Source organism: Oxyura jamaicensis, chromosome 2 (assembly GCF_011077185.1).
Source record: "Oxyura jamaicensis isolate SHBP4307 breed ruddy duck chromosome 2, BPBGC_Ojam_1.0, whole genome shotgun sequence".
Lineage (NCBI taxonomy): Eukaryota > Metazoa > Chordata > Aves > Anseriformes > Anatidae > Oxyura > Oxyura jamaicensis.
In genome coordinates this window covers 18,907,776-18,933,567 of record NC_048894.1, presented here as the reverse complement: position 1 = coordinate 18,933,567, position 25,792 = coordinate 18,907,776, and the positions used below count along the sequence as shown (strand labels likewise).

Here is a 25,792-nt window from a genome sequence, read left to right as displayed (position 1 = left end):
TCACGCAGGTAGGCACTACATTGTTCTTACTGGAACACACCACTGGAAAACATTGTATTTTTTTTTTTTTTAAATGCTGATATTTTCTTCATACTTCAGTTTGCTTGCTGCATTAGAACCTGTAAAATACAAATGTTCCAATAATAAAAAAAAAAGAAAAATATTTTAGTGGTATATTTAGTAATTACTATTTATTATAGGTATTTCAGTGAATAGCTAGAGAGAAAAAATGGCAAAAAACTGCAGTGCCAAACGTTTGTCTACTTATTAGGATGAGCGCACGGTGCCTTCGGAACATTGTGGTAGCTTGCATTCATGTATATATGTGGGCTGTGGAAGGACCTATTATTGCCATTTCACCACTCAACTCAAAATACTATTCAAAACGGGATACTGATACTGTTTTGACATCTAAACTCCCATTAGCAGCAATTTCCCATCTCTGCCACAAGAGCTGGCTTTCTAGGAGGCTAAAGGAAAAAGTGAGTTTTAGAGAGAAAATTTATCTAACATTATAAATTAACAGAAATGTTAAGAATTAAAAGTTCCAAGGCATTACCAAGCTCTTACATTTTGTTTTATTTTTGTAGATTTTGTTTTTCTGTCTCAGCAAAGCATAAGTTTGTTTCTTTCTGGAGGTCGCTTCCAGCTATTACTGCTGTGTTTAGGCTGCAAAACATCCAGGGAAACGTTCCTATCTTTATTTTAAAGATGGGTGTCTGTTTCTGAATTCTAGCAACAGTTTAAGTTCAGACTTCAGAAGGTGCCAAATTCCTTAAAATCCACGTGGATTTGAAGAGCATGGCTCATTGCATTTTATGGAGCCTATATAACAGCTATATAACAGAGTGCCCAAAGGGGACGATCTTGCTCCCTCCCAAACAAGCCTGCTCCCGGCAACTTGCAAAGGGGGAGGAGGAACAGGACAGTTTTCTGCTATGATAAGGAGTTAAATCAACTTACGGGATCCCTTTTAAGTACAATCCAGCCTGAAATCACTTGTGCGCTCCTGTACAGTGGATGTTGCAGTACTGAGGTATTCTGCCTATCAGTTTGCAGATTGCTTCCATGACACAAACATCAACTCTGAAGTCTAAATATACTTCTGTGTGTGCAAAGTCCCAACAGATTCCTCTTAGCCTTAAGAGAAGCTTAAGAAAAACATTAAGACATTTTATTAAAATACCACTCCGTCTGATGCCTTTTAAAATTTAAGAAACAATCAGAGGTTAATAAAGAAAAGGGTAAGAGGCATTCCATATTGGAGCAAAAGACAAATACGGGTAGGAGGGTAGGTTGGGGTATCAGTGCTTACTGGTTTCAGCCTGCTCTCCTGCACCTACTGGCACCCACGGGGGAAGACAGCCTGGCTTCCCTTCCAGTGTTACTGCACAGCTAACTTCAGCCACCTCTGGCTGAACAGTACATCCTCAAAAGAGACTCAAAAGATGCGTTAACTAACTGCCCCATCTCCCAGGAAAGGTTCTCCTCCACCAGACTCAGTGATATACAGATCTACCAGTTTTTGAGACTGACCATTACAGTCTTAATTCAAGAAAAACTGAATTAAGCTGTGCAACAAATGCCACCTTCTTTTTAAAGGTGTTACAGATGCTTAACAACCGCTTAAAGTGAACAAGGTCAAATATTTTAATTGCCCTATGAAACACAGAAAGAGGGAGAAGTTAGCACACACAGGAAAAGAGTGTATTTCCATCCTCTCCCAAGCACAGCAACTAGTGACTGACTTACATGGAAGGCTATTACTAGTACCACATATGGAAATAGTAGGGAGGTTTAAGAGGTTCTATATTGGAAAGTACACATTTAATGTTTTTCAAGTCATCTTTTCCCATCAGCTCAATTTAACTGAGCAACTTTAAGGACAAAGTCTCACGGAGCATGTAAGATGTGTTTTATGGCACAGAGGGCGACAGAATCTGATCACAATCTACCTGGATGCCTCAAGTCCACCAGAAAACATCACGTTGAATATAAACCATGTAACCTTTATGCTGTCATAAGAGATTATTTTGATTATTAGAATTCTTTAAATAATATGAGCACACTAACCAGGAAGCCTTTAACTGCACATATTACACATTACACAGAAGTAATCGTTATTTTCATTTAATGCTTTGATGTTTATGTCACAAAAATCAGATTAGTAACTCTGCCCAGATCCTGTTAAAGCCCAAGCAAAGCACCAAAAGAGTTTTATTGTTTTTGTTAGATACTTTAAAGAGATTACACAGTGTCCATCTCTGACCGTTTGCTGTAATTCCTTTATTTCACTTCAGCCTTACATTTCTTCCATTAAGTCTCAAATGGAACAAGCAGCGGCTTTGGACTTTGAAAAAAGGTCACGTCTCATAACTTTGTACTTTATTAATCTCCTCAGCTAAAAGTTTTAGGAAAAAAAAATAAAATAGCAGCTTGTTCTCAGCTCTCTCTTAACACAAAGCAAATGATGTTGGTATTATTCCATGCAAGACTAGACTTTAGTTACCATTTCAGAAAAAAAGCGAGAGGGAACTAACGCAGCACCAGAAATAAATTGATGCCAATGGAAGCCAGTGCTCCATAAAAACAAGCACTCGGTCACTGCTGGATGATGCAGCACTTGAGGTAAAGGCTTGAAACTTGACCGTAAAAATCCTGTGTTTGAAAAAAGCTATTAACCTAGCTGCTGCTGCTATTACTTGAATCAGGGAAGCAATCTTTAATTTTAGCTGAGGTGGTGCATTGAGAACAAGGGCAAGATTTACTTCTTACAATAAACTACTCAGCAGAGCCTTCCCCCTACCCATCCTTTTACAAGGGAAAGTAAGGTTCAGCATTTCGATTATCTAGGTGGGCAACTGAAAGCATGAAGATTAGATGGTAAAGCAAGAACTGAACACAGGTCGTGTTTATCACTTGCCTCCCTTACCCACCCTTATGAACCTTTTGTACACTATCTAACATAAAATTGATGGAAGTCTGTCTCCCAGGTTAAATCAATGAAGGGAATGTTAAGTTATATCAGAACAGCACCTTCTGTGTGAACTCATACAAGTAACTACACATCACAACATCTCCTGATCGGAAACATTTTTATTTAGACTATTTTAGTAACAAATATGAAATATATAACCAAACTTCAAAGATTTTGCCAGCAAGCCTTCAGAGCAAGCAAAAAAAAACACCAAAAAAACAGTACTACTATTTTAAGTTTCAAATTCACTACAGCAAGATCATTAGAATTCAATTAAGTTTCTACTGTGTTGAAAAAAAGTTTAAGAAATCATATAGAAAATATTCATAAATTATGAACTGGAGTAGCAATAACTTGTCATTGACAAAGCAGATGTCTGTCACCTTGACAGTTTAAAATTCAGAGCTCTTCTTGCAATGTAGACAGCAACGAAGCATATAGTGTATCACAGTGACTTGTGATCAAAGATTAAAGATAGCTTATATTATCCTTATCTAAAACTTCAAATTTGCATCTCTCTTAAAACCATAGTAATAGCATCATATTTAACAGATACATTTCAGACAAACTTTAAATATGTAATGCAAAGGCACAAAATTCCACTAAAATTCTTCTGCATCCACCTTTTAAAGTGAGGCGAAACCGTCAAAATAACAGCCTTAAATTACTGGACTTTCAGAGACATGACCCCAGGTGTCCCTAGCAGCCCCGTCTGAGATATAGCACAAGGTCACAGTGCAACAACAGCACAACACGAGCAGATGCTTTGCAACTGAAAGCCCACCCAACCCAGCCTTCTCAATTACAGCACCTGTAAATAAATACCCCAGGGAACAGTATAAGAAGTGAACACACACGCAATTTTCCCCAGCTTCCACATAGCACAGAACATAGTTTCTATTTATTAAGACTCAATGGGTCGGTTTTATAAAAACTCAGCCACTATAGCCTACGTAAAGTTTTAGCATCCACAATATGCTTTAGCAACGAGTTTGACTCCTTGCTGCAAGAACCACCACTTGTTTGTAATTTGAACCTGGCTCCTGTATCTTGCATGGCAAAAGGCAGAAGTTGCTTCTTACGCAAACCTCAGCTTGACTCTTGATTTTTGAGACTTATTACATCTCCTTCAGTCATCTTTTTTCCAGCCTAAAGAGTCTTGACTTATTAGAGAGAGGTGTTTTTTTTTTTTTTTTTTTTTTTTTTCTCTCTCAGAGCTGTTCCAAGTTTTTGACCATCGCTGTTGCCATCATCTGAGCTTTAAGCCCTACTATACTTCTTGGCACAAGGAGAGGACTGTAGCATTGAGGATGTGGATGCAAGCCGGATTTACACAGTGCCATAGCAACCTTGTCTGGTTTGTTTGTTCCTCTTCTAGTAATTCACAACAATTGCTTGTTGGATTCCCATCACATGGTGGCAATAACACCAAGATCTCACTTCTGAACGGTTATGGTCAGCTTTGATAAAATCTTCATGTCCTATATCTGTCTCCTTGTCACACTGAGAGATCTAGGTCTTATGAGCTGTCTAGTTATTTTCTTCATAAAGTGGTTTGTGTTTTTTTTTCCACCTCCATTTTTTAAGAGCATCTTTTTGAATGAGATAGACTTTGGTATTGTATTTGATGTTGTATTTTATGATGTACACATTAGAAATGCTTAAAATTTTCTTTTAAAAAAATCAAAGTAGTCTACTCTCACCTACCATTTATTTGAGCCTTTCTATATGATGGCAAGTGTATAGTAAGCACAAGTGGTCCACAATACTGCTGTGACACAAGCAGACACTTCCACTGATCCTTAAATTATATGCCTCAGCCCCTTTTAAAAAGGGGGTTAAAAACAAAACAAAACCATGGACTTGATAAAGTTAGATTTATGTCCATTTCTCTCTCAAAAAAAAAATAATATCTGGCAGTGATTTAAGTGGTAGCTGAACTTTATTTGTTGGCCAGCTCCTCCTCTCACTGTAATAAACCCACTTTCCACAAATGCAGTTTATATTTTAAATTTAAAAAAAACCTTACACACACATACCCAAGCTTCATCATCTAGACAGTGCAGCAGTTCACTGGAAGTCAATCCATTCAGAGACTGATGTACTCTTGTTGACAGGGTCCATGAAGATTTTTTGACAAACTGCACAAACTCATTCACAAACAAGCTCGCTGTATTTTGTTTATAAACCCAAATTACTACCACAAAACAACTGCACAGCAGCAGGTTGCTACTTGTGAACTACTACTCTCAGCAGAGTGCCTTTACACCAGCCATGCACAGTGCACCAGTAACTCCAGGTACAGAAGGCTTCAAAAGGGTGTATATAGAAACATGATTAATCTGGGAAACATTTTCAAACGAGATGACGTGTAAAAACTGTACATTTATGCTCACAGACGTGATTAGTTGCAATCATTAGCATTACCCACATAGCTCACTGCTATATCACATTTAAGTTGTTTACAGATGGGCTGGCTACATGTCTTTTCACATACTGGTACATTACACTTGTGGGATAAGCTATAGCAGCACCACCATCTGTTCTCATTTCATGACTTGGATCTATTGCAGTACAGGAGTTTAGGGACAAGGGGAGATGGAATCCCTTTGCAGGAAAATGAAGGGATTCATCTGGAAGAGCATACAGGTAGGTTAGCAGTTCAGAAACACAGGGTGCTGCACTCCAACAGAGTGGAACAAGTCAGGTTTTACGTTAATCCCACCGGTTGCTCCCTAGGCAAGCAATCAAGCCACCTATTTTCATTAAAGATGGCACTTGCCAATGCATGGCTCCCCAGCAGAAGCAGAGCCTGGACAGGAACAAAGTCATTGAGGAACTGTCCTTGTGTACAGAGTTTAACAGATAGAAAGTATGTGGCTTGGGGGCGGGGAGGCTGCAGTCAAGCTCTTGCTTGTTTTCTGCCTTCTGGAAAAGTTCCTGCATAGCCAGAAGAGCTTTAAAGTACAATTAAAGATTTCTGAGAAATGCCGTGAAAAAACAGATGAACAGAGCCGTTCTCTCCCACCTTCTGAAACGGAGACATGAAAAATACCTCCATCACCCTTTCTGAGAACTGCTGTGTCTGAACACTAGTTAGAAACAAAAAACAACACACATACAATACCACAGGAAACAAAAAAAGCCCCGCAGGCTGCAACACAGCATGCAGACATCTGAGCTCGTGCTAAACCAACAGCTTGCACTAGAAGCTGTCAGCGCACAGCACCTCAAGCTTAGGTGAGCTGCTTCCATTAACCACCGTGCCCAGCACACCGCAGCTCCCAAGACCCAGATCAGCTCTCTGCCACTATGAGAATCTCATTTTCCTTCCAAGATTAGTCTAGCTCTTAATGTCATTCCTACCATTGATCAGTGCCACACATCCCAAAAGGGCAGAACTGTTCTCTATTTTGCAGTCACGCATTCATTAGCCAAGCCTCAAACAGAGAAGACTCAAACAGAGAAGACAGCGTTGTACAACAGCAGGTAATTGGTCTTTAAAAAATAATAATAAAAAAAAGTCAATTCAGTCAGGATCCTGGCTTAAACATCTGAGAAGTCTGGGGGGAGCAGATTACGATCATTTCCAGCAGACATTTGCCATATTTAACTCTGAAGATCAGATTTATACAGATTTTGAACTGAAGCATTTCCTACAAGAATTAGTAACTGCTCATCTTTAATGTGATCCTTTAATATGGAGTGCTCCCTATACACAATTTCGCAGTTGAGGCCCTCATGCACCTCGGGAACTTTTGCTAAGAACACTACAAATAGATTACTTGATAAGTTTGAAAGAGTTATGTAAATAAGTAATTTAAAACAGCCTCATCTTGTTTACTTACAACTTAAGCTGAGGATATGCAAATTACTTAATTTCTTTGGTTTGGTCAGATAGTTGCACTGAACGACTGGATGCACACAACAGGAACTAAATGTAGTGGATATGGGTGGTGCACTTTATCAAAATAAAAACTTTATCAAAAATCAAACATGTATTTTAATTCCTGACAAAATTAGTTACATCCAGAATTTCAAAAACAGAAAATACCATCTTAACTATCATACACACATTAAGAAGCTGTACTTGGTTACAGCTGTATCAGGGATACAGCTGTATCCCATCCTGTATCAGGTATTTCTTCATGTATTTCATGCAACCACCTTGTAGCAACAAGTTACTGTCACCTTTTGTATAGAGGCTCCTACAGGAGGAAGGAAAACTATGAAGTTACATTCAAACCAAAAAACGTGCACTGAATAATAATTAAAGACTGTGCGTCAGTTCTTAAACAAAACAGATATGAATATGTCATGTCATAGAGTAAGTTATATACTTGCAATAGCTCTAGAATTAATTTTCTCCTCAGTTTCTAGAATGCTTACCATAAGGATAGCACATTTTAGAACAGTTTCTTAGAGATTCAGAGTTTAAAGGCAGGGCACAGCTTTATCCACAGCGCACAAAAGATTTGCAAATACTCAAAACAAACACGATTTTTCAGTCTTCCAAAAAAAAAAAAAAAAGTGTTTAAAATAAGATTTTTAATACTTGGCACATTTAACACACAAACAAAATGCATGCTTGGCTTCCAAGTACTCAATATTTCTTTAGTCTTTAAAACATACTGAAATAAACATATATATCATGCCCAGCACATCAGGGTAACATAGCCACTTAGCAGTATGTTTTTTCAGTGATGGATAGAATGAAACTCCCTTACTTCCCTTAGCTTTAGCCTCCAGATAATTTTTCTAACCCCTCTGCACAATATACATTCCCATTTCTTTAACAGTCAGGATGCTGTTTTGCACACAATAGCCTCCCATCGTTATACAGCCTTGATTCATCTCTTCAACATCAAAAATGTTGTGCAAAGACACAGGAGTCTTCTTTAAAGATGTGCTAAATATTGCTGCCATCTTATCAGATACATGGTGAAGCTTAGCATGAGCTGAGAAGCCTGGCTACACAAACACCTGCCTATTCAACTACAACATTATTTGCAAGGTAACTTGAAAATTAATTTTACTAACTAGTGCAAGGATCAAAAGAAAAATGCAATAATTAATCAGACATTTTTAATGAATAAAAGAAGTCATAATTTAAAGATCAAGCCTCTACAATAAGATATTGTAGTATATCTAATGGTGCACTAAAACTGCAAATTTTATTGCAGAATTTAAGACTGATGGAATGACAAGGGCAGTTCAATCATGTTAGAAACTCTCTAGACAGAACAGTGACATAACTGCAGTGACAATGCAACTATACACTAGTAACTGGGAACAAAAAACAACTAAGCGAGGATTAAGAACCTAAATAACTTCTCAAATCATTCAGTTAGGCAACCTTTATTTCTTTTGAAGACACCTTATCTGAAGGTTTCTCAAACACTTGTCTTTACAAGAAGTTTACTGATGCACACCCATTCACTTGGTAAACATGCAGGTACAGTTTGCATCAGTTGTCCAGAATATTTTCCAGGGACAGCGTTACTTCACTTTTCTTGCTCCTGAATTCAATTAGACTGACTTCTTGACCTGACAATCCCTTAATGCGAGCAACTCCTAATACACTTCTACACAGAAGAGCTGAACTAATCCCACGTCCAGTCACCTGCTCTCATGATCACACCAGCACTCCTGCAAATACTGTAGTCTACTTCCCCCCTTCTCCCAGCAAAGACAGATACATTTGTGAGTATTTTAACAGGAATGCACTTGTACAGCTACCGTCTTTGATGGCAGCCTAGCAAATTTTACATGTTTATTCTTCAGGGTCTGAAATTTGAGAAACTTTCAAATTCTTCTAAATTAAATGAAAAGAACCACCTCATTCTGCCACCTCACTTTAAGATGTTCTTCCCTACACTGACACGTCCTGAAGCATGAAGGCTTGCCCTGTCATACCATTTCTTTGGAGCAGGGAGGAGATCGTCCCCCTGTACTCTGCTCTGGTGAGGCTGCACCTCGAGTACTGTGTTCACCTTTGGGCCCCTCATTATCGGAAAGACACTGAGGCCCTGAAACATGTCCAGAGAAGGGCTACAAAGCTGGTGAAGGGCCTGGAACACAAGTCCTGTGAGGAGCGGCTGAGGGAACTGAGGTTGTTCAGTCTGGAGAAGAGGAGGCTCAGGGGAGACCTCCCTGTACTTCACAGTTACCATAAAGGAGGTTGCAGCAGGGTGGGGGTTGGTCACTTCTCCCAGGTAAGAGTAGATAAGGAAATGGCCTCACTGAGAGGTTTAATTTGTATATTAGGAAAGATTTCTTCACTGAAGGGGTTGTGCAGTATTGGAGCACGCTGTCCAGTGGTTGAGTCACCATCCCTGGAGGTACTCAGATGTGTAGATGTGGCGCTTAGGGACATGGCTTTGTGGTAGACTTGGCAGTGCTAGGTTAATGGTTGCACTTGATGATCTTGGAGGTATTTTCCAACCTAAATGATTCTGTGATTTGCAACCATTTCACCAATAGAAAAATGGACAGGCAGATAACTGATCCAGCAGGCCTGTGGCCAACCTACAAGCCTGAAGCCTTGTCAAAGGGCCCATCCACCACACCACAATTCTGCTACGCTGGATTTTTTTGTTTAAATAGTTCATTATACCAGCAATAAAACAGACTTCATAACAAATGCAGCAGTGTTTCTTGTGAGGATCTGAGGCTGCTGACAAATACTTTGAAGCTTTTGAAATAGGGTGTGTGTGTGCGTGTGTGTGTGTGTGCGTGTGTGTGTGTTACCCCTAATTACCCTAGGAAATGTAATGTTGTGGACTACATACTCATGTAACAGGATGTTTCAGCACTTACTGTGCTTGACATAGGGAAGAACCATGTCATGAGGATACCGGATACCTGATCTTTTGAGTATTAAAACAGATTTTTAAATGAAATACTATTTAGAACATTCATTTTAACACATATAGAAACATGAAGACCCAGACTCAATGTCCATAGTTAAATTTAATCAAAATACACTATTAGCACCTGGAAGTTTTCCAGGAGCCTTCTGCGTCCTTGGCCATCTGCCAAGACAGCTGATTACATTTTAAGTCTGCTGAAATTACAAGGTTGTATTTGAATACACCATTCTCCACTTTTGGTAGGGTATTTACAGTTTTGTTTTTTTTTTTTTCTTGCACATATAAAGAGTAGCTACCTCACCACCAATATTACATTTTCACTTTACAAACACAGCCAGACATACCTGGTTTCACCTAGATTTCAGGTATGTTTGGTTCATTTCATAAAGCAGCTACTAACCATTACACTTCCAAGTTTCTTCAGCACTAGTAACAGCTTGCATGCACAAACCATAGCTAGCACCAAGATTTGAATCCATATAGGAAACATGATCTATGGAGACAAAGCTAAAGTTCAAGCATTGGCCAGTGTTTTATACAAGTATGCTAGAGCCAAGCATCAAAATTCCTGGTTCAAAAGCCTCACTTATGTTCACTGCTCAGCAGAGTCAGGGCATGCAGCAACAGATAGCTCTCGCAATAGCATTGTGTGGAAAATGATGATTGGGGAAGAAGCATGGAAAGCAGTCACAATAACAAAGTCTTTACAATACATCATCAAAATGAGTTAAGGTAGCTTGTATGTGTCCCAAAAATAGTGAGGAGTATTACAACTCCCAAGAATATCTGCACACGCATGCAGCCATGATTCTTTCTGGACACCTTCAGACGACAGTATATTACTGATTTAAGCTATCAGAGAATACCCAGGATACAAAATACTCTTAAAGGTAGACAGCCATGACTCATATAGCTCTTTTAAGAACAGTAGAAAAGTTAGCAGCAAAAAAATCAAACAAACAAAAACAAACAAAAACCACACAACAAAAAGCAGCATCCTGGTCCTGAATACTTTAGCAGTATTCAATGCACAAGACTTATTCAGAGTTACTTCAGCTCTGAAGATTCCTCAGGCCCAAAGTAGGGCTTGCTGTCACTAAAAAAGGAAGAGCTAGAACACTTGCACAAAGCAGATGCATCATAACTCATGCACAGCCTGAAATCTGGTGTTGAAAGCACACTAGCACCTTAAGTATTGCCAAGTATCAGATCTGACGTATGGAAGCCTAAGAGAGTAAGAAATTGAAAATGCTCATTGTCAGACCAATTCATCATCAGAAGAACAACAAACTCAGAAGAGTTTACTGTACAACACAGTACTACAGAGTTCATTTTGTTCATCCACTGCTCTGGCTGCAGCTCCATGTCCGTCTAAGCCAGCGTGAGCGCTGGATCCCGCACTCCTACCCCCTGGCATTTGACATGCCTTTTGTTGAGCTCGGTTAGTGGAGACTGACCTGAGCAGCAGCCAGCAGTTAGATCAGCTTAGGCTGTGGTGTTGCAGCCTTTTGCTTCATGGCTGAGCTGAATTACACAGCTTGCCACTTGGCAAGCAGGAGCAGCCTTCCTTCCCCTGCTCCCCTCTCCACTAACCCCATTGTATAAGAAGGCAAGCTGGTCCAATCTATGATCCTAGGAAAAGCAAGAAGGAAAAAAAAAAAAAAAAAAAAAAAAGACTTTTTGCCAGATTGGTTTCTGGTGTTTTAGCAAGCTGAATTGATTTACTGGATGATCAGACAAATACTAGAGCCAGCACAAACTAAGCAGGAGGCACTGGGCCTCCTGTTATTAAAACCAGATGCAGCAGGGAAGGGCTTGGCCAGAATCATTCATCCCTTTACCTTATACCACAGGTAGTGCTGCTGATCGGACGTGACTTGTACTGACTGGATGTGGTTTAGTACAAAGACTGCCTAAGAAAAGGCTAGCTACCAGCAGCTCTCTCAGGAGAGAAGTCTCTCGAATTTGAAGCATGTCTTTTGTTGGAGTGGCAGAGAAAAGAGATTTAAGAGTCTCAAAAATACATCTTAAAATGTGTTGGACAGTAATAGATAAAGTTTTCAGTAAGCTAGTTATAAAGCACATAGTAATGCATGGCAACTTCACAGAAAAATGTCATTTCAGAGTCCTCTTGCATTTTTTGCCCATGTACATTACACATGCTTGCTTGAGACAACTACAAAGTAATACTGCTATGAGATTTTTCAAGTACAATATGAGTGAAGTTAAAATCTCAAAGAACAAGGCTGAAGGGACACACGACCCTGAGCCAAGCACCTGCTCCAAGTGGGACAGACCAGACTGCAGCCACTCACTCCTTGCAGCCCATGGGGCAATCCTGCCCATGCCTTCGGCACTGCTACTTGCCAGAACCCAAGAGAAAATAATTACTTGTTTCCCTAGAAGTAACTCCTTTCAAAAGGTTTTTTCCTGCTGAATTATTTAACAGTCAAGTTAACAGTAAGTTAAGGGTGGGAAAAAAATAGGGCTAAAAGCAACAATTCTTACTGCTGGAAGGAGGTAAAAGTGAAGCAATGTATCACAGCTGAACCACAAGTTAAAGTTACCCACTCCAAGACTCCTATATATGCTCAGATTCTCACAGCACACGTAGATGCAAGCAAGCTATTTGGTGGTCTGGCAAATTGCTCCTCAGCTTAAGCATAAACTGTCCTCAGAGGAGGGATTTACTATGATAGTCACAGACAGAAAGGGGGACAGGCACAGAAATGGAAGCAATGCACATTCAAAACTAGAAGGCAAGAGATCCTATAAGCATGGAGAAAGTATACTGTTTCTTTTCTGTACTGAAGACTTCATTACATAATGTCAGGAAGAAGTTTCATATCAGAGGACGACCTGAAAAAACAGAAGCATTTTCCAATTTCTGGACAAGGATGCTGGAGAACAGGCAAAGGTTTCTGTACTACTTGCTGAAAACAAACAAACAAAAAAACCCCACACAGCATTAAATGCCAAATTCTAAGATGGACGAAGTCTAACACATTAACTTCTAGGTTCAACAGTAGCCTTAGGCTTGGTGTTGGTGTCTCTCACTGGTACAAACAGAAATGTTTCCAAGATCCAAAAAAAGTTACTATGGATTTGGACTGTCTGTACTCCAGTTTAAAAATAAGAGACTGCACCTCCATTTCCTCTACATTTCAGTTTGGTTGGCATTTGCAGCGAAGAAAAAACCTTCTGCAGAAAGGAGTAACAGCCCAACTCTCAGCATGTTCTCCCGCCCACTAATTGCTACCACCAGTGCTTAAAAAGGCCACGAGGAGAATTAAGTAATTTTGGTAGTTATTTTAGATTAAAACAACTCACATCACATCCTTGTCCTCCCTGCTCCCCCCACACAAAGTTAATTTTCCATGGGGCACCGCTGAGATGACAGTGCTGGGTTTTAGCTGGTACCAACCCTTTCCTCTCACTTTGGCTCACCAGGACTACAAAACCATGCTTTTATTGCACATCTTAGCCAGAAATTGGAGAAGCACGACTGTCCCAAAGCACAAGGCCCCAAACGCAGCTCCTCCACCCTAGGTTATGCCCTCTCCCCTTCCCAACAGGGACAGGGGAGATGCAGTGCCAGTTTTAAGCAGCTGGAAGTCTCTTGGAGCAAAGTGATTGCACTGCAGCTTTACTGGCTTCAGGTTAGTTATTTTGTGCTTCCTGAACTTAAGCACTCCTTGGAGAAAAAAAAAGATAAATAATTGAAGCAGTTCATTAGTAAATCACCATGCAAAGTTAACAAGATTAATTAAATGCCTTCAGTTTCACAGCACTGGAGTTAAATGACAAGGAAAATGTCACTGTTATGTAAATTGTTTATATTCACACAGGAAATATTTTATATTTCCAATAAAGCAATGCAACTATTCTGCAATCATAGCCTGGATAGTTAAAGATGATTAACGATGCTATGGAGAATTTGTATTGTTAGCTTAACTCAGCTTTGATGCAATCTTTAATCCAAAAACTCAACACATCTACCTAAAGCATCTAATTAATCACCTTGTACACTTCAGAGTGGATTTCACTGCCCTGAACCCGAGCCAGTATGACCTGCCTAGGTGGGGAGATCTCCACTGGGTTTGGTTGCTTATCTAGCACAGTGTCACCTAACACACCTTTCCTTTCCAGAACAGCTGCAGAGCTGCCTGCTCGGAGAGGGGCAAATATATGTAAATGGACTGGATCAAGGCTTCAGGAAACACTTCACAAAGTGGTAGGTTAATCAGGCAGAAAGTCAGCTGTTCTGTCCTGGAAGGCACAGCAAAATTCACCAATATCACTCTTTTGACTAGTTCGTTTCTAAAAAAGAAGGAACAGAAAATTGCAAGCTGCCCTCAGTTATGCAGTGGCAGTGCTGTGACTCACAGCACATTGTTTATTTTATGCTCAAGGAGTCTAAAAGGCAAGCATTTCTGTTCCTGGTTTGTCAGGGTTACTGTAAAAAAATAAATAATCGCTGAAGCTTTAGTTGTGAAGAGCCACTGCAGCAACACAGCTCCCAAACCACGTCCAACACGGGAGGTGAGTCTGCATGCTCCTGTCCACCCTACCCTGAGCTCTAGGCTGCTGTATACATCTGAAAACTTGGCCAATACTGGCAGTAGTTTTAAAAACACTTCTCTTACAGAAGCCTGATCCAGAAGTTTGGCACAAATCGTACCAACAGACTATGGCACAAGTGCATCAACAGCTGTAGGGCAGGTTTAGCCTTCCTGAACTGAACGCATTTCAGCAAGCAAGAGATCATTTTCATCAGCTAAGTATATATGGTTACAGCCTATATATAACTAACCTATACAGTTACAGCCTGTAGAACTTTAAATAAAACATTTGGCACATCAAGCACACAAAGAGAGGGAAAAAAAATGACTACCTGGGCAAATGCCATCAGCCCATATTTGAGCTTGGTAAGAAAAATGGGGTGCACCAGAAGCACAGCACAAAGCCCTGGATATTCACTGTGGTGCCTGGAAAGCAAGATATAATATCAAGCTTCATTCTGAGACAATCTTTTTCTGTTCGGTGAAACAGGATTATAAAAATGGGAAAGTTTTCATCAACATTTCATAAATACATGAGTTAGCAGGGAAATAGTGGAGGAAGTTTGCGTCAGGAGAATTGCATGCTTGGGGCGTGGGTATTACGGACTGATCAGCCTCTAATCAGCGTGTCAATCCTAACACAAATAAAATGCAGGATAGAAAGCTGTGGGAGAAGGCAGCTGTGGCAGAATCTGGACCATCAAGCCCATGTTGTGTAGGAACTCTGCCTAGCCTTCAAAAGTTAACATTGGTATTTATGGAATACCTGAACAGACTTCCCAGAAGTCCAGAAACATGCTTTTTGGGCAAGTAAACTGCAGTTACAGTAAGGTTTTTCCCCTTTCCCTAATTGTTTACAGGGCCAGCTCACTTTAACAGTTTAAATGACTTTTTTCATAAGAGTCAAACAAGACTTCCATTTCTAACAGCACATTTTCCTTCTTTACTTGTTAAGATTAGATCCTAGGTTCTTTCCTTATACACTTTGCCTGATTACCAGTGCTGTTCTAGGGATGGCAAGGTTCTCGAGGAATCTTTATGATAGTACGTGCAAAACTTAACGCTTTCTTCAAAGTATTTGTAGAATGAAGTTATTAAGCTGCCAAAACTTCAACATACTTGGAGAAATGAACATAAAAAATAAGTTAGGGTTCAATTCCTTAGTCTATCAAATAAAGGAGAAGGCCAAACAGCTGGCAGGAATCTGACAAAAGCTAATTCTGAGCTCAGACGAACTTGTCAGCTAGGAAAGTAATGGTAAATAATGGAGAACACGTAGCTTGATGCTTTACTAACTCAGTCCTGTTACTTGTTCCACCTACCTGAAGATGTGGTATTAAATTTCTTCCAAGAGATCAGCTAGCATCAGCATTTGAATTGGTTTTCAGCAACAGGTAAAGAAAAGCAGGGAAGTTGTTGCAGTGAAAAAAACTTGTCCAGGTAAGTGGCTATACAACTTTCATCTTGAAGAACATGCAACTAAATCTATATCCTTCATTTAAAGAGCCTATGTTAGTATTTTTGTGCTTGCCATGTCAGAAATGAGTTAAATTAGTCTCCCACATTAACTCTTTCCAAATAATTTCATCTGCAAGTCCAACCTATCTACTAAACACAGGTGACTGCTGTACCTGGGGGACAAAAAAGTGGCAGAAAAGGAAAAATCCTTCCTATTCCCATGAGGAAAAAGGCATTGAGCACTCCAAGATCTTGATACTGTTTTGCTTTGACATGCAGCAGTGGAGCGCTGAAGAGGGAAGAGTGCGGGACTCTGCTAGCCAAGAGACATCTGAACCCTATTAACATCCCCAAGCCAACACAGCCCGAGGGCATAGCTCATTCCAATGAAATAACCAGCTACAACTGTCTGCAGCTGTAGGTAGGAAAGAGAAAGCAGCATTGTTGAATCAGCTGAAGACCAAAATAACAGCTGGGGAAACTGCTACATCAGGAACTCAGACACCTATAGGAATGGGCAAAGGCTTCTGAGAACAGGGGCCACGAGGCTTTGTGTGTGTGCGTGTTAACATACCAAGATTTTGTTCCTGTAAATTATTTTTCCCCCCAGTTTATAGAAGACAAGTGGTAATATCCAGAAAGTGTTTTTTTTTTTTTTTTTTTTTTTTTTTGTTAATTTGGTCCTGCCCACTGTGCAAGAGCAGCAGGCAGGCTTGCTTTCCACGGATTGCAAGTGCAGTGTGAGTCAGACCAAAAACTCACCGATCCGATCTCATTCTGCTCAAGCCCAGAAAGCACTTCTAGGCCAGAGAATCTCTTCAGCTCTCCCCCGACCTTACCATCACCAGAGGGGTACAAAGCAGCATCAGGAGCAGCAAGCCCCATCCACAGGAGCCACCAGCTGCTGTCCCTGTGAGTCATCTCTTCAGCCTCCATGGGAAGTCTGTGGTGGCTGAGGAGGAGGAGGCTGGGTATGGGCTTTTCCAGTGAAGTCAGCATGTTTTTGGCCACTACCTTTCCCAGAAATACAACTAAGTCTTTTGAATAGCCAACTGAAAATAGGTTTGATAAGGACTTCCTCTTAGAAGCCTTACCGTAAAAATTTAATTTCAAGTGCAAGCTTTTAAATGCTGTCACTTCTTGTAGCAGACAGTCTATACATCTTACACATCGAGAACTGATTTGCATACCATCTTAGAAACTGAAGTTGTACATCTTTATATAGGCTTCTTAAGCAAGTCAGGAATAGATGACATGATTTTCTTTCACAATTAGGAAAGGCCCAGAAAACCCCTAGAAACAGAACAGCACACGACAAGCAGAAACTCCAGAGAAGGAATTTACCTGGACAGGATTTGATTTTTTTTTTTTTATCATTCGCGGAAGAAAATCACACAATACTTCATGAAAAGGGGGATATTTATTGAAGAGTTAGAAGTTTTAGAACCAGTAGCCTGAATGCAAGTGCTTGTTCTGCTGTTCGCAAAATTATACAGAAGCCAAAAAGTAGCCTTGCTCACCACTAGGCATTTACAAAAAAGGATTTATTAGGACCACAACTTCAAAGTCTTAAAAAAAAATCCCATTCCTCATCCAATTACCCTCTCAGTTTTTGTTATTTTACAATTTGGTCTTTCAGAAGTGGCCAAAGATTTAGCCCAAAATACAGAAAGTTAGAAAGACTGAAGCAAGAAGCATAGAATTTAGCAACCCTGCTTTTGTTATGCAAATCTGATTTTTGCTCAGCTATATGCAACTATACTATGTCAGATTCGCACAATATAAAGTGCCCTGACAATTGCATACCTAATGAACACTGAGCTCCCCCAGGAAGCTTTCTGCCATCATCACCCAGGACCCAGCCCATGAGCCCATGCTACAGCAGAATACCAATAAATCCCCTCTAACCACAGACAGCTTGCAGCACTGGGAGAGAAAAACAGTATGCAGAACAAACAGAAACGCAGCCAGTAGCTAAACAATGTTTGGGTACCTAAATGATCTAGCAGGGATCTACAATGCGCTGGGCAACAGGATCAGAGCAAGAACTCAACTCCGCAGAACAGCTTTGAGCCTACCCCGCACCAGGACATGCCTCCCGCAGACGAAGGGCACCACAGCGTAATTACTAGTTTGGTAACAGAATTAGTGAGGCTTGGCACCAAGCTAATCAGATATTGCTCGGTTTCAGCTCGGTATAATAAAATTCTTATTAAGCTGTTTTCTTCTGACTGGTCTCACGCTAACCAAGTTGGGTATTTTCCTCTCTCCCCTCCAGAAAAAGTCACTGACTGCTGTAACCACAGGCTTGGTATTCTACAGGAGAACCTTTAAGGCAAGACTCAAGAAATATCGTTTAGGTGGTCTTCCAAATGTTGTCACTTATATTTAGGAACAACTTCAAAAGCTGCAGCCCCCAGGAAGCCACTGCAACCCTTCTGAAGGCATCCATCTTCTACCCGGATACGCAAACTAAAAGGTTAAATGTTTTAGCATCCTCCTCAAGGCCATGGAGGAAGAAAGGACAGGAAGCTGGCAGGTGTAACAGGGAGCTGTGCCTCTTACAAAATATGCGCCTATTTCAAAAGGTTAAAATAACTGGAAAGGCCTCCGCTCTAAGAGCACTCAAGTATTTTTTATTTTTATTTTTTACAGGGGCAACAGTTCAACTCCAAATGTGAAATGAAATTGCTGACAGGAAACCACTCATCGGCTGAAGAGCGCAAACCAGAGCTAACACAGTCCCTCTAACTGTCCTGAGCAGCCATAGAAACACACCTTGTAGCACATCATGCCAGCCTCTTCCCTCCCCTACCCCCAGTGTTTGAAGCTCCTCTTCAGCTGGGATGACACTTGTAGATATGGCTTATTCTGCCATATATATAAAAAAAAACACCCTACGCTATTAGTTCTTCTTATATTAGTTTCTCCTCCAGTGCATCTCCCCAAAAGAAGTCACCACTGGATCAGAATAATACCAGAAAAAGAAGAAACAAGCCCAGCAGCCCTCATTTGCCTGCTTCAGGTGTTACAGGGGTTGTGGTGTGACTAACTTTATGCTAGTATAAACTGGCACTTCCTTGCAAAGAAGCTGTTTTGCCCCACCTTCTCTGCTTTTCCCCATTTTTTGTGCTGGCACAGCCATCTGCATGGCTGGATGATGAACTCCAGTGAGCTGCGGTCCATCCAAAAATTCAGAGCATATCAGTTCTGCTGGATTATTAGTTTGGGGCTGGGTAATTACTGATCGGGAAAAGCAGATATGGCTGAGCTTGTTAACCAGAAAGACTGGAGCGGCAAAGACTCGATTGGTAAGATGCAAACACAGGAGACCTGCAAGAAGTGGTACAGCACGCAACTGGGACACCAGAGGGTCACTGGGAAAAGTGAGGGATTAAACCAGTTAGCACAGGTGGCAGCGAGGTGGTTCTGCAATCCCAGCCTCACCGAGCAGCTCCACAGGCTTTCTAATAATGCCTCAAAAAGGAATTTGCTTTTTTTCCTGTTTTTCTTCGAATCTAAAAGGACCACGCATATACTCACAGCCACGTTCACGATATTAAGGTTGCCTTGGGAACTTAAAATGCACTCAAAAGAGCTGGATTAGTCTAATTACCTTGTCTCAGTACACAAGGTGGTAGTTCACCAAATCTGATGAAAAATAAGTACTCTAAAAGGTATATGGCCATATGCATTTGTACTGCAAGCGATTCAGACCTGCTCTTTGAAGATAAAGCTAATGTTTTCTTTTCAGTTTGTGAAATCCATCACTGCAACATTCAGCTACTTCAAACAATTTTCACAACATTGCTATCAAGCCATCTCAGCACAAAACTAATTAACTTATTGTAGAACCCAGGCTCTACAGGAAGATCATAGAACAGATGTTCACAGAGCAAGCCATACAAAAAGTTACCATCCCACCAACTCCAAACCAGCCCATTTCACCACAGCACCTGGAGGCAGTCCGTGGAAGCTACCAAGGTTTGTCACTACCATCCCAGAGAGGCAGCAATTTTCTTAAAACTGTTGTAGCCCTTTTTCAAGGCAAGATGTGTTTCACTGTCAGTGAGAAGGGAAGAGAAGCCATGAGCTGTTAGACATCTAAACAGCAAGCATCGAGTGTAAGACGCCAAAAAACACGGAAATAGGACCTAGGAGTAAATATAAATCAGTAAATTTGCACTGAGTCTGTTTTCCACAACAGCACTCCATCACCCAGAAGTCAGAAGAAAATGAAGACGAAGGCATACTGCTTTTGAGTCTTTAAAATGTCATCCTTCAACAAAGACTAACCTTTCAACAAGTCAAGATACCTTTCAGCCAACATGCCTGCAACTCTAATTGAGTGCTTAGGCAAGATTAAACTGAAGATCAATAAATACTAGGTAGTTCCATCTTACTCCAAGGGCCTGGTGAAGGTCTGCATAACACACAGAGAGGTTATGGAAGTGAGAACATCACAAGGTGTTCTCACAGGAGAGCGGAGACCAGGATCATTCACCAGGAGAGGCACAATGGGGTGGGACAGTTATACGAAACAAAGCTTGTCATTCTAGAATAGGGCTCAAAAAAACAACTACCCGTCTCTAGCCAATGGGCATAATGCAAGCGTCTGCGTTTTTGACCAAGGAGTTTTAAAATGATCCACTACAGAATTTCTTTTAAGGCACCTGGTGCAGGATACTCAAATAAGATGACAAAGTTGATTCAGAAAAACAAATTTACGTTGCCTGTTTGCTCTGCTGAACATCGTCCAGCCCTCCCTGCTGCGGTTAATGAAATTCAGTTTCAAAACCCTATAGGCAAAATAGCTTAGCCTTTGCAGTGCCTTATTTTGTAGGGGGGAAGAAACAGAAAGTAGCTTTGAGACTGCTGTGAGATTTTTGTTCACAGCTCTTCCTGTCTCATCCCTAACAGAAGCTATTGTACATTTCCTTTCAATAGTTCAAAGAAGAACACCCACATGAGACATCACTCCCAATTTTATTTCATGTAAGAACATTTACTACCTTTATTCCAACCACAGTAAACATTTGCAATTTGTATTTTCACTAGAGTTTGTCCACCGAGATGCAAAAGCATTATCAAGTGAATTTCTACAGCAACGCAGAGCTTGACACCCAAAAAAGAACGAAGCTTTCAGTAAATAGCTTTTCCTGTTCTACTTCCTTCTATATACAAACATCTGGGCTGAGTGCCCAGATAACTTTCAAAAATAGTTTTAATTGCTTTATTATCTGTTATGCTGTAATCAATGCTTTTTAATACGTTGTTGCTTCCTGCTTCTTCGAAAGAGCCTTCTCCCATGCAATCTACCACCACTGCCATTAAACAATTAATAAGGACGGTTTTCCTCCAAGCTCACGCTTACAAATCTGGAGTTCATTCTAAAACCAACAACTTGCATTTTACTTTGAAAAAGCCCTGTTGGAGCACATTTGCAGTAGTGATGCTCTGCATTAACAAACACTAGCAACGCAGCTGACAATATAACTGATGAGCAGCCCTGCCCTTCTCAATTTCCCACCAGTCTGCTGTGCTGACAGCTGATGCCATGAATCAACGCTATAGTTCCATATCCTCAGGGTTTAACTAGTCTCACTATCATTTAAAAGTACATAAAAATACAGACCCAGAAGTTACCAAGTCCTGTAACTTATGAAGATGCATGGCTAGTAGTAAGTGCTGCCTTTTTTTTTTTTTTTAAAGAAACTGATGATGAACATAAGCCAATAGTTTTTACTCCAGAGGGCATAACCAAGCTTTAATTATTCTGTATTTCTGTAGAATTACAGAAGGTTTCCTAACGTGATCAAATATATCCCAGTATACACAAGGGGGAAAGCTGCATTTACTTGGCACACTGGTTTTCTTCTCCCCACGTCCAACTATATTGGTGAAGACGCTGCACTGGCAGACAGGAGTTCATAGCTTTCACTCCTTTTATTACACTGTCCTTGTGTTGTTGTTCCACTTTTCTTAGAAAGATCAAGCCAGATTACAGCTGAGAGTGCAACAGTAGCATCAGGCTTCGCAATGCCTCGTGTAACCAGCCGAAGGCGATTCTGGAGTTTATTATCTGTTGAATTCTCCACCCATAGGAAGTACACGCTTTCTGATGTACTCTGTAAATACGCTGGAGGAGAAAAAAAGGCATTTGATCCATGCATTCGTATTGTTTTACTCGCTTATCAGGCAGCAAGTGCCACTGTGAAGTCAGGCACTGGTAAATTTTTAGATCAGCTTGTAATCATCCTGAAACAGATGGCGATTACAGATTCTAGGGGCTGAGGGCTTTTTTTTTCCCCTCTATAAACTCAACATTATGCTCAAGAACTTCATTAGGCATTCATTCTCTTCTGTGTTAACCATTAAACGCAGTCAGAAGCAAGGTCTCCAGCATTCCATTCTTTACCTCAAAATTAGTTACAAAAAAATCCACTTCTGTGATATTCCATACTTGTGAGCAATATATTGTGAAGGACCTAGGCCCAGTCCCCTACAAATTCCCAGCCTTCCTAACAAGCTTCCAACAGAAGCAGACAGCGAAGACAGGAGAGAGCAGACTCACCATGACTGGGCCCGGACAACTGTAATATGCTGCAGAAAAAGCAGGGTATGTATGCCTGTCTTCCATTTTTGGCACGGGATGAAAGAAGGGAAGCATGACTTCCCAAAGCATTGGACAAAAACTTACGTGCCACCTTCCTGCTCCCTCCCCCAGTTGCTGGAAGTCTGCCAGCAGTGACAGTAGGAAGGTGAGAATAAGGATGTTGTTTACTATGCCACTGGTAAATGAAATTTTCTTGCAATTATACTAGTTAGAAATGTAGCTCTAAGTCACATTAACTGCTGAGTTTAAACAATTGTTTCAGTAGTGCAGCCAGATTATCTTTGATGCAACGCAGAAGACCAAGATAAGATCAATTCTTACTGATGCAGATGCCCGGAAGATCTGAGCACACCAACAATCAGCCTTTGATGCTACAACAGCCACCAGTATCACCATCGCGCCTACGGACTGGGACAGGGTTGCTTTCCTTTTCACGTGGTGGAACGTTTCATTCAACAGCATATTTCAGCACACCAAAAAGTGAATTTATTGCTCTGGATGTGAGCCTATTTCCATGCTTCTTAAGATCTTTGGGTACTGTTTACATGTCGCTTTCCCCCACGTGCCCTTCTAAATTACTGAACTTGACTGCGTTCCCAATTAGGACTTTGCATTTGGTGTCTCTCTACCGAAACAACAGCCTGGGCCGCCAGAACAATTTTCTAACAGCTTGGGGAGGGAGGAGGTTTTTGCTTGTTTTAAGAGCCTTAGGTAACAGGCACCTCCCTGCCGGTTTTTTCCTGATGAGGAATTCACACACTTGCTATAAGCCCCATTGCTTTGTGATGCTGATGCACTACACCTCCCTTTTTAGAGACTTATTTCCTTCTAGGATAGGGGAGTTAAGAAACCAGGTCTTGTAACTTTCCCTTTATACAGTGCACCTTTACACATTCAATTTAAAATCCAAGGATCCCTTCAAAACTCAGCTATCACATTATAGCAGTATTATGGGCCTACAGTCTAAGTTGAAAAGCCTACAGAAAAGCCCATTTTTCACATTTTATCTTCACCAAGTGTTTCCTTGCAGTGTATACCACATTCTGTCAGAAACATGGGAACTGCATCTCAGATGCACCACTTCAATGCATCCTTCCTCCCAGATCTGTTTTAAGACACGGGGACTGTTACTGTCCCATTAATTGCTACGCACAGCAGTAGAAGCAGTCTTAAGTAAGATTTTTCAGATGAATAATATGCTCTAAGTTTATCTAATTACTATCATCATAAACTATGAATTATGCTCATTTCCTAGACTAACCTTTTATTACGGGTTTCTGTTTATATTGCTAAGAAACCTAAGTATCCTTAATTCCTGTTTCTAATGAATCCACTAGGTACTCTGTATTTTGTCTGCAAGAAATTCTTATTTGTGATAGCAAAGCCTCCTCCAAGCACACTGAAGACTCATTTTCACTTGTCAGACAAAGCCACGTCAGGCGTTACAAACCAACAGGGTGAGCATCTAACAGAGGATCCTGCAACGCTTCAGGGCTACGTTCTTGGCTAAGAAGAGATACTTAGATTTGGACACAAATTATTTTTCATACTCTAATTTAGAGGGATTTTCTTTCCATGGGACCCAAAGTATTATTCATGATTACGCCTTGCAGCAGGGTGAGGAACCAGAGTATCTGTAGCACACGGCAGATGCTCAATCCCACAACCTTCTTACAGACACGGGGATGCACTTCTCCAAGTCTGTTGTATTCCCGAGCCTGCTCCTTGCCCCCACCCTCCCCAGCTAAGGGATTCCAATTTGCAGTTTTTAGCTTTTCATGCACGAAGCAGCACGCCTCTATTGCTTCTTCCACTTGGCACAGCTACACGCTCCCCGGTAGCACATGATGGTAGGAGTCATGTACACTATTGTGTTTGTCACTATTTACTCTGCTATTAGGCACCGCACTGGAGAGGGCAGAGCCTTTGAAAGCACTGGTATTTCCAGAACAGAACAGGCACGTGTAGCAACAACTACAGCCAGGTCTCTGCTCCTGCCCAGGGAGACCCCAGAAGCGCCTCGCCCCACCTCCACCAGCTTTCCTTGACACTGTCTGCCTCGGAGCTGTACAAAAAAATAGCCACCAGGAGCAAGAGAAACTCGTGCACGTAAGCCTAATTCTGGCAAGCAGCACGCCGCGCACTTCCACAGTCAGAGGGCTTTTTGCTGAGCAGATAGCTATCTAGTTCCTTATCGGTTCGTGATGGAGGGTGTCACTGCTTACAGCCGACCTAGGGACAGCTCGAAGCCCTTCGTCACCAGCTCCTGCCGGCTCGCCGGGCCACCCTCAGGGGACCGTTCAGCTTTGCCCCGCTTCCCTCCTGCCCTCCGTGCCTTGCTGGCACCCAGGGGCCCCCAGCACGTCCCCACCACCCCCTGTGGGATGCCCAGCTTTGCGCCCGAGCTATTAAACCACACACAAAGAAGAAGACACGGGTCTGGATGTGCAGGAAACAAAGGGAAAACCGGCTTCGTGCCACGGACTGCTCTGCTGCCACACGGCTCGCAGCCCGATGCGAAGCCGCTCGCTGACCCCGGCAGCGAGCAGCACCTGGAAGCGGCGGCACTGCGCCAGGGAGGCGGCACAAGTTGGCGGCCCAGCGGCCCCGACGGGTGGGTTTTTTTTTGGTGATCTTTGGGGGCCGTGCTCGCAACCTGCCGCGGCGGCTATTTAAAGATGCAAAGCTGAGCCCCGTAATGCCCGGCCATGTGACAGCCTCCTCAGCAGGCTGCTGGTTTTAAATGCCCAGCACCGCCACCAGCACCGCCACCAGCACCGCCACCAGCACCGCCCCCGATGCAAACCGCACAGGAGGCAGCTGTGAACTTGAGCAGCTCGGCTTGAAGAGCAGAGCTTTTGGGGTTTTTTTCTCGCCTCCCCCCCAAGGAAGGAAGCAGGGGGCACCGCGGCACGTCCTCGCAGCGATGCGGGGGGGGGGGACACGACCCCACCCGGGGCCGTGAGGTTGGTGCCGGGGGGGGCACAGCGGCCGGCCCTCCTCCTCCTCCTCCTCCCCGCTTACCGAGTGGTTGACCCCCCACATGAGGACGCTGAGCAGCGGGTCGCTGGCCCGGAACAACTTCACTTTCTGCGCCACGAAGTGCTTCTTCTTCGTCTTGGTTTTACTCGCCAGGGCGGGGGCGATGGTGCTGGGGGCCGCCATGGCGCGGCGGCGGCCGGCGGGAGGAAGGGAAGGAGGCAGGGAGGAAAGGATGGAAGGAGGGATGGAGGAGGAGGACGAGGAGGAGGAGGAGGAGGAGGACGAGGAGGAGCGGCGGCGGTGCTCAGCGCCGCGGCCGGGCGGG

General features: G+C 42.0%; 1 protein-coding gene across 2 annotated transcripts in view; it reads right to left on the bottom strand.

Annotated features, from left to right (window-relative positions):
* PIP4K2A (phosphatidylinositol-5-phosphate 4-kinase type 2 alpha) overlaps positions 1-25,779 on the bottom strand; it is a 108,219-nt gene extending 82,440 nt beyond the window's left edge. Inside the window, exon 1 of one of the 2 annotated variants that reach the window (XM_035317695.1) lies at positions 25,510-25,779. In XM_035317695.1, coding sequence (XP_035173586.1) covers positions 25,510-25,650 — 141 coding nt within the window. In that variant the 5' untranslated portion in view covers positions 25,651-25,779. The remainder of the gene's footprint in view (positions 1-25,509) is intronic. The other variant, XM_035317694.1, reaches the window with a different exon arrangement.
* Positions 25,780-25,792: the final 13 nt, after the last annotated feature.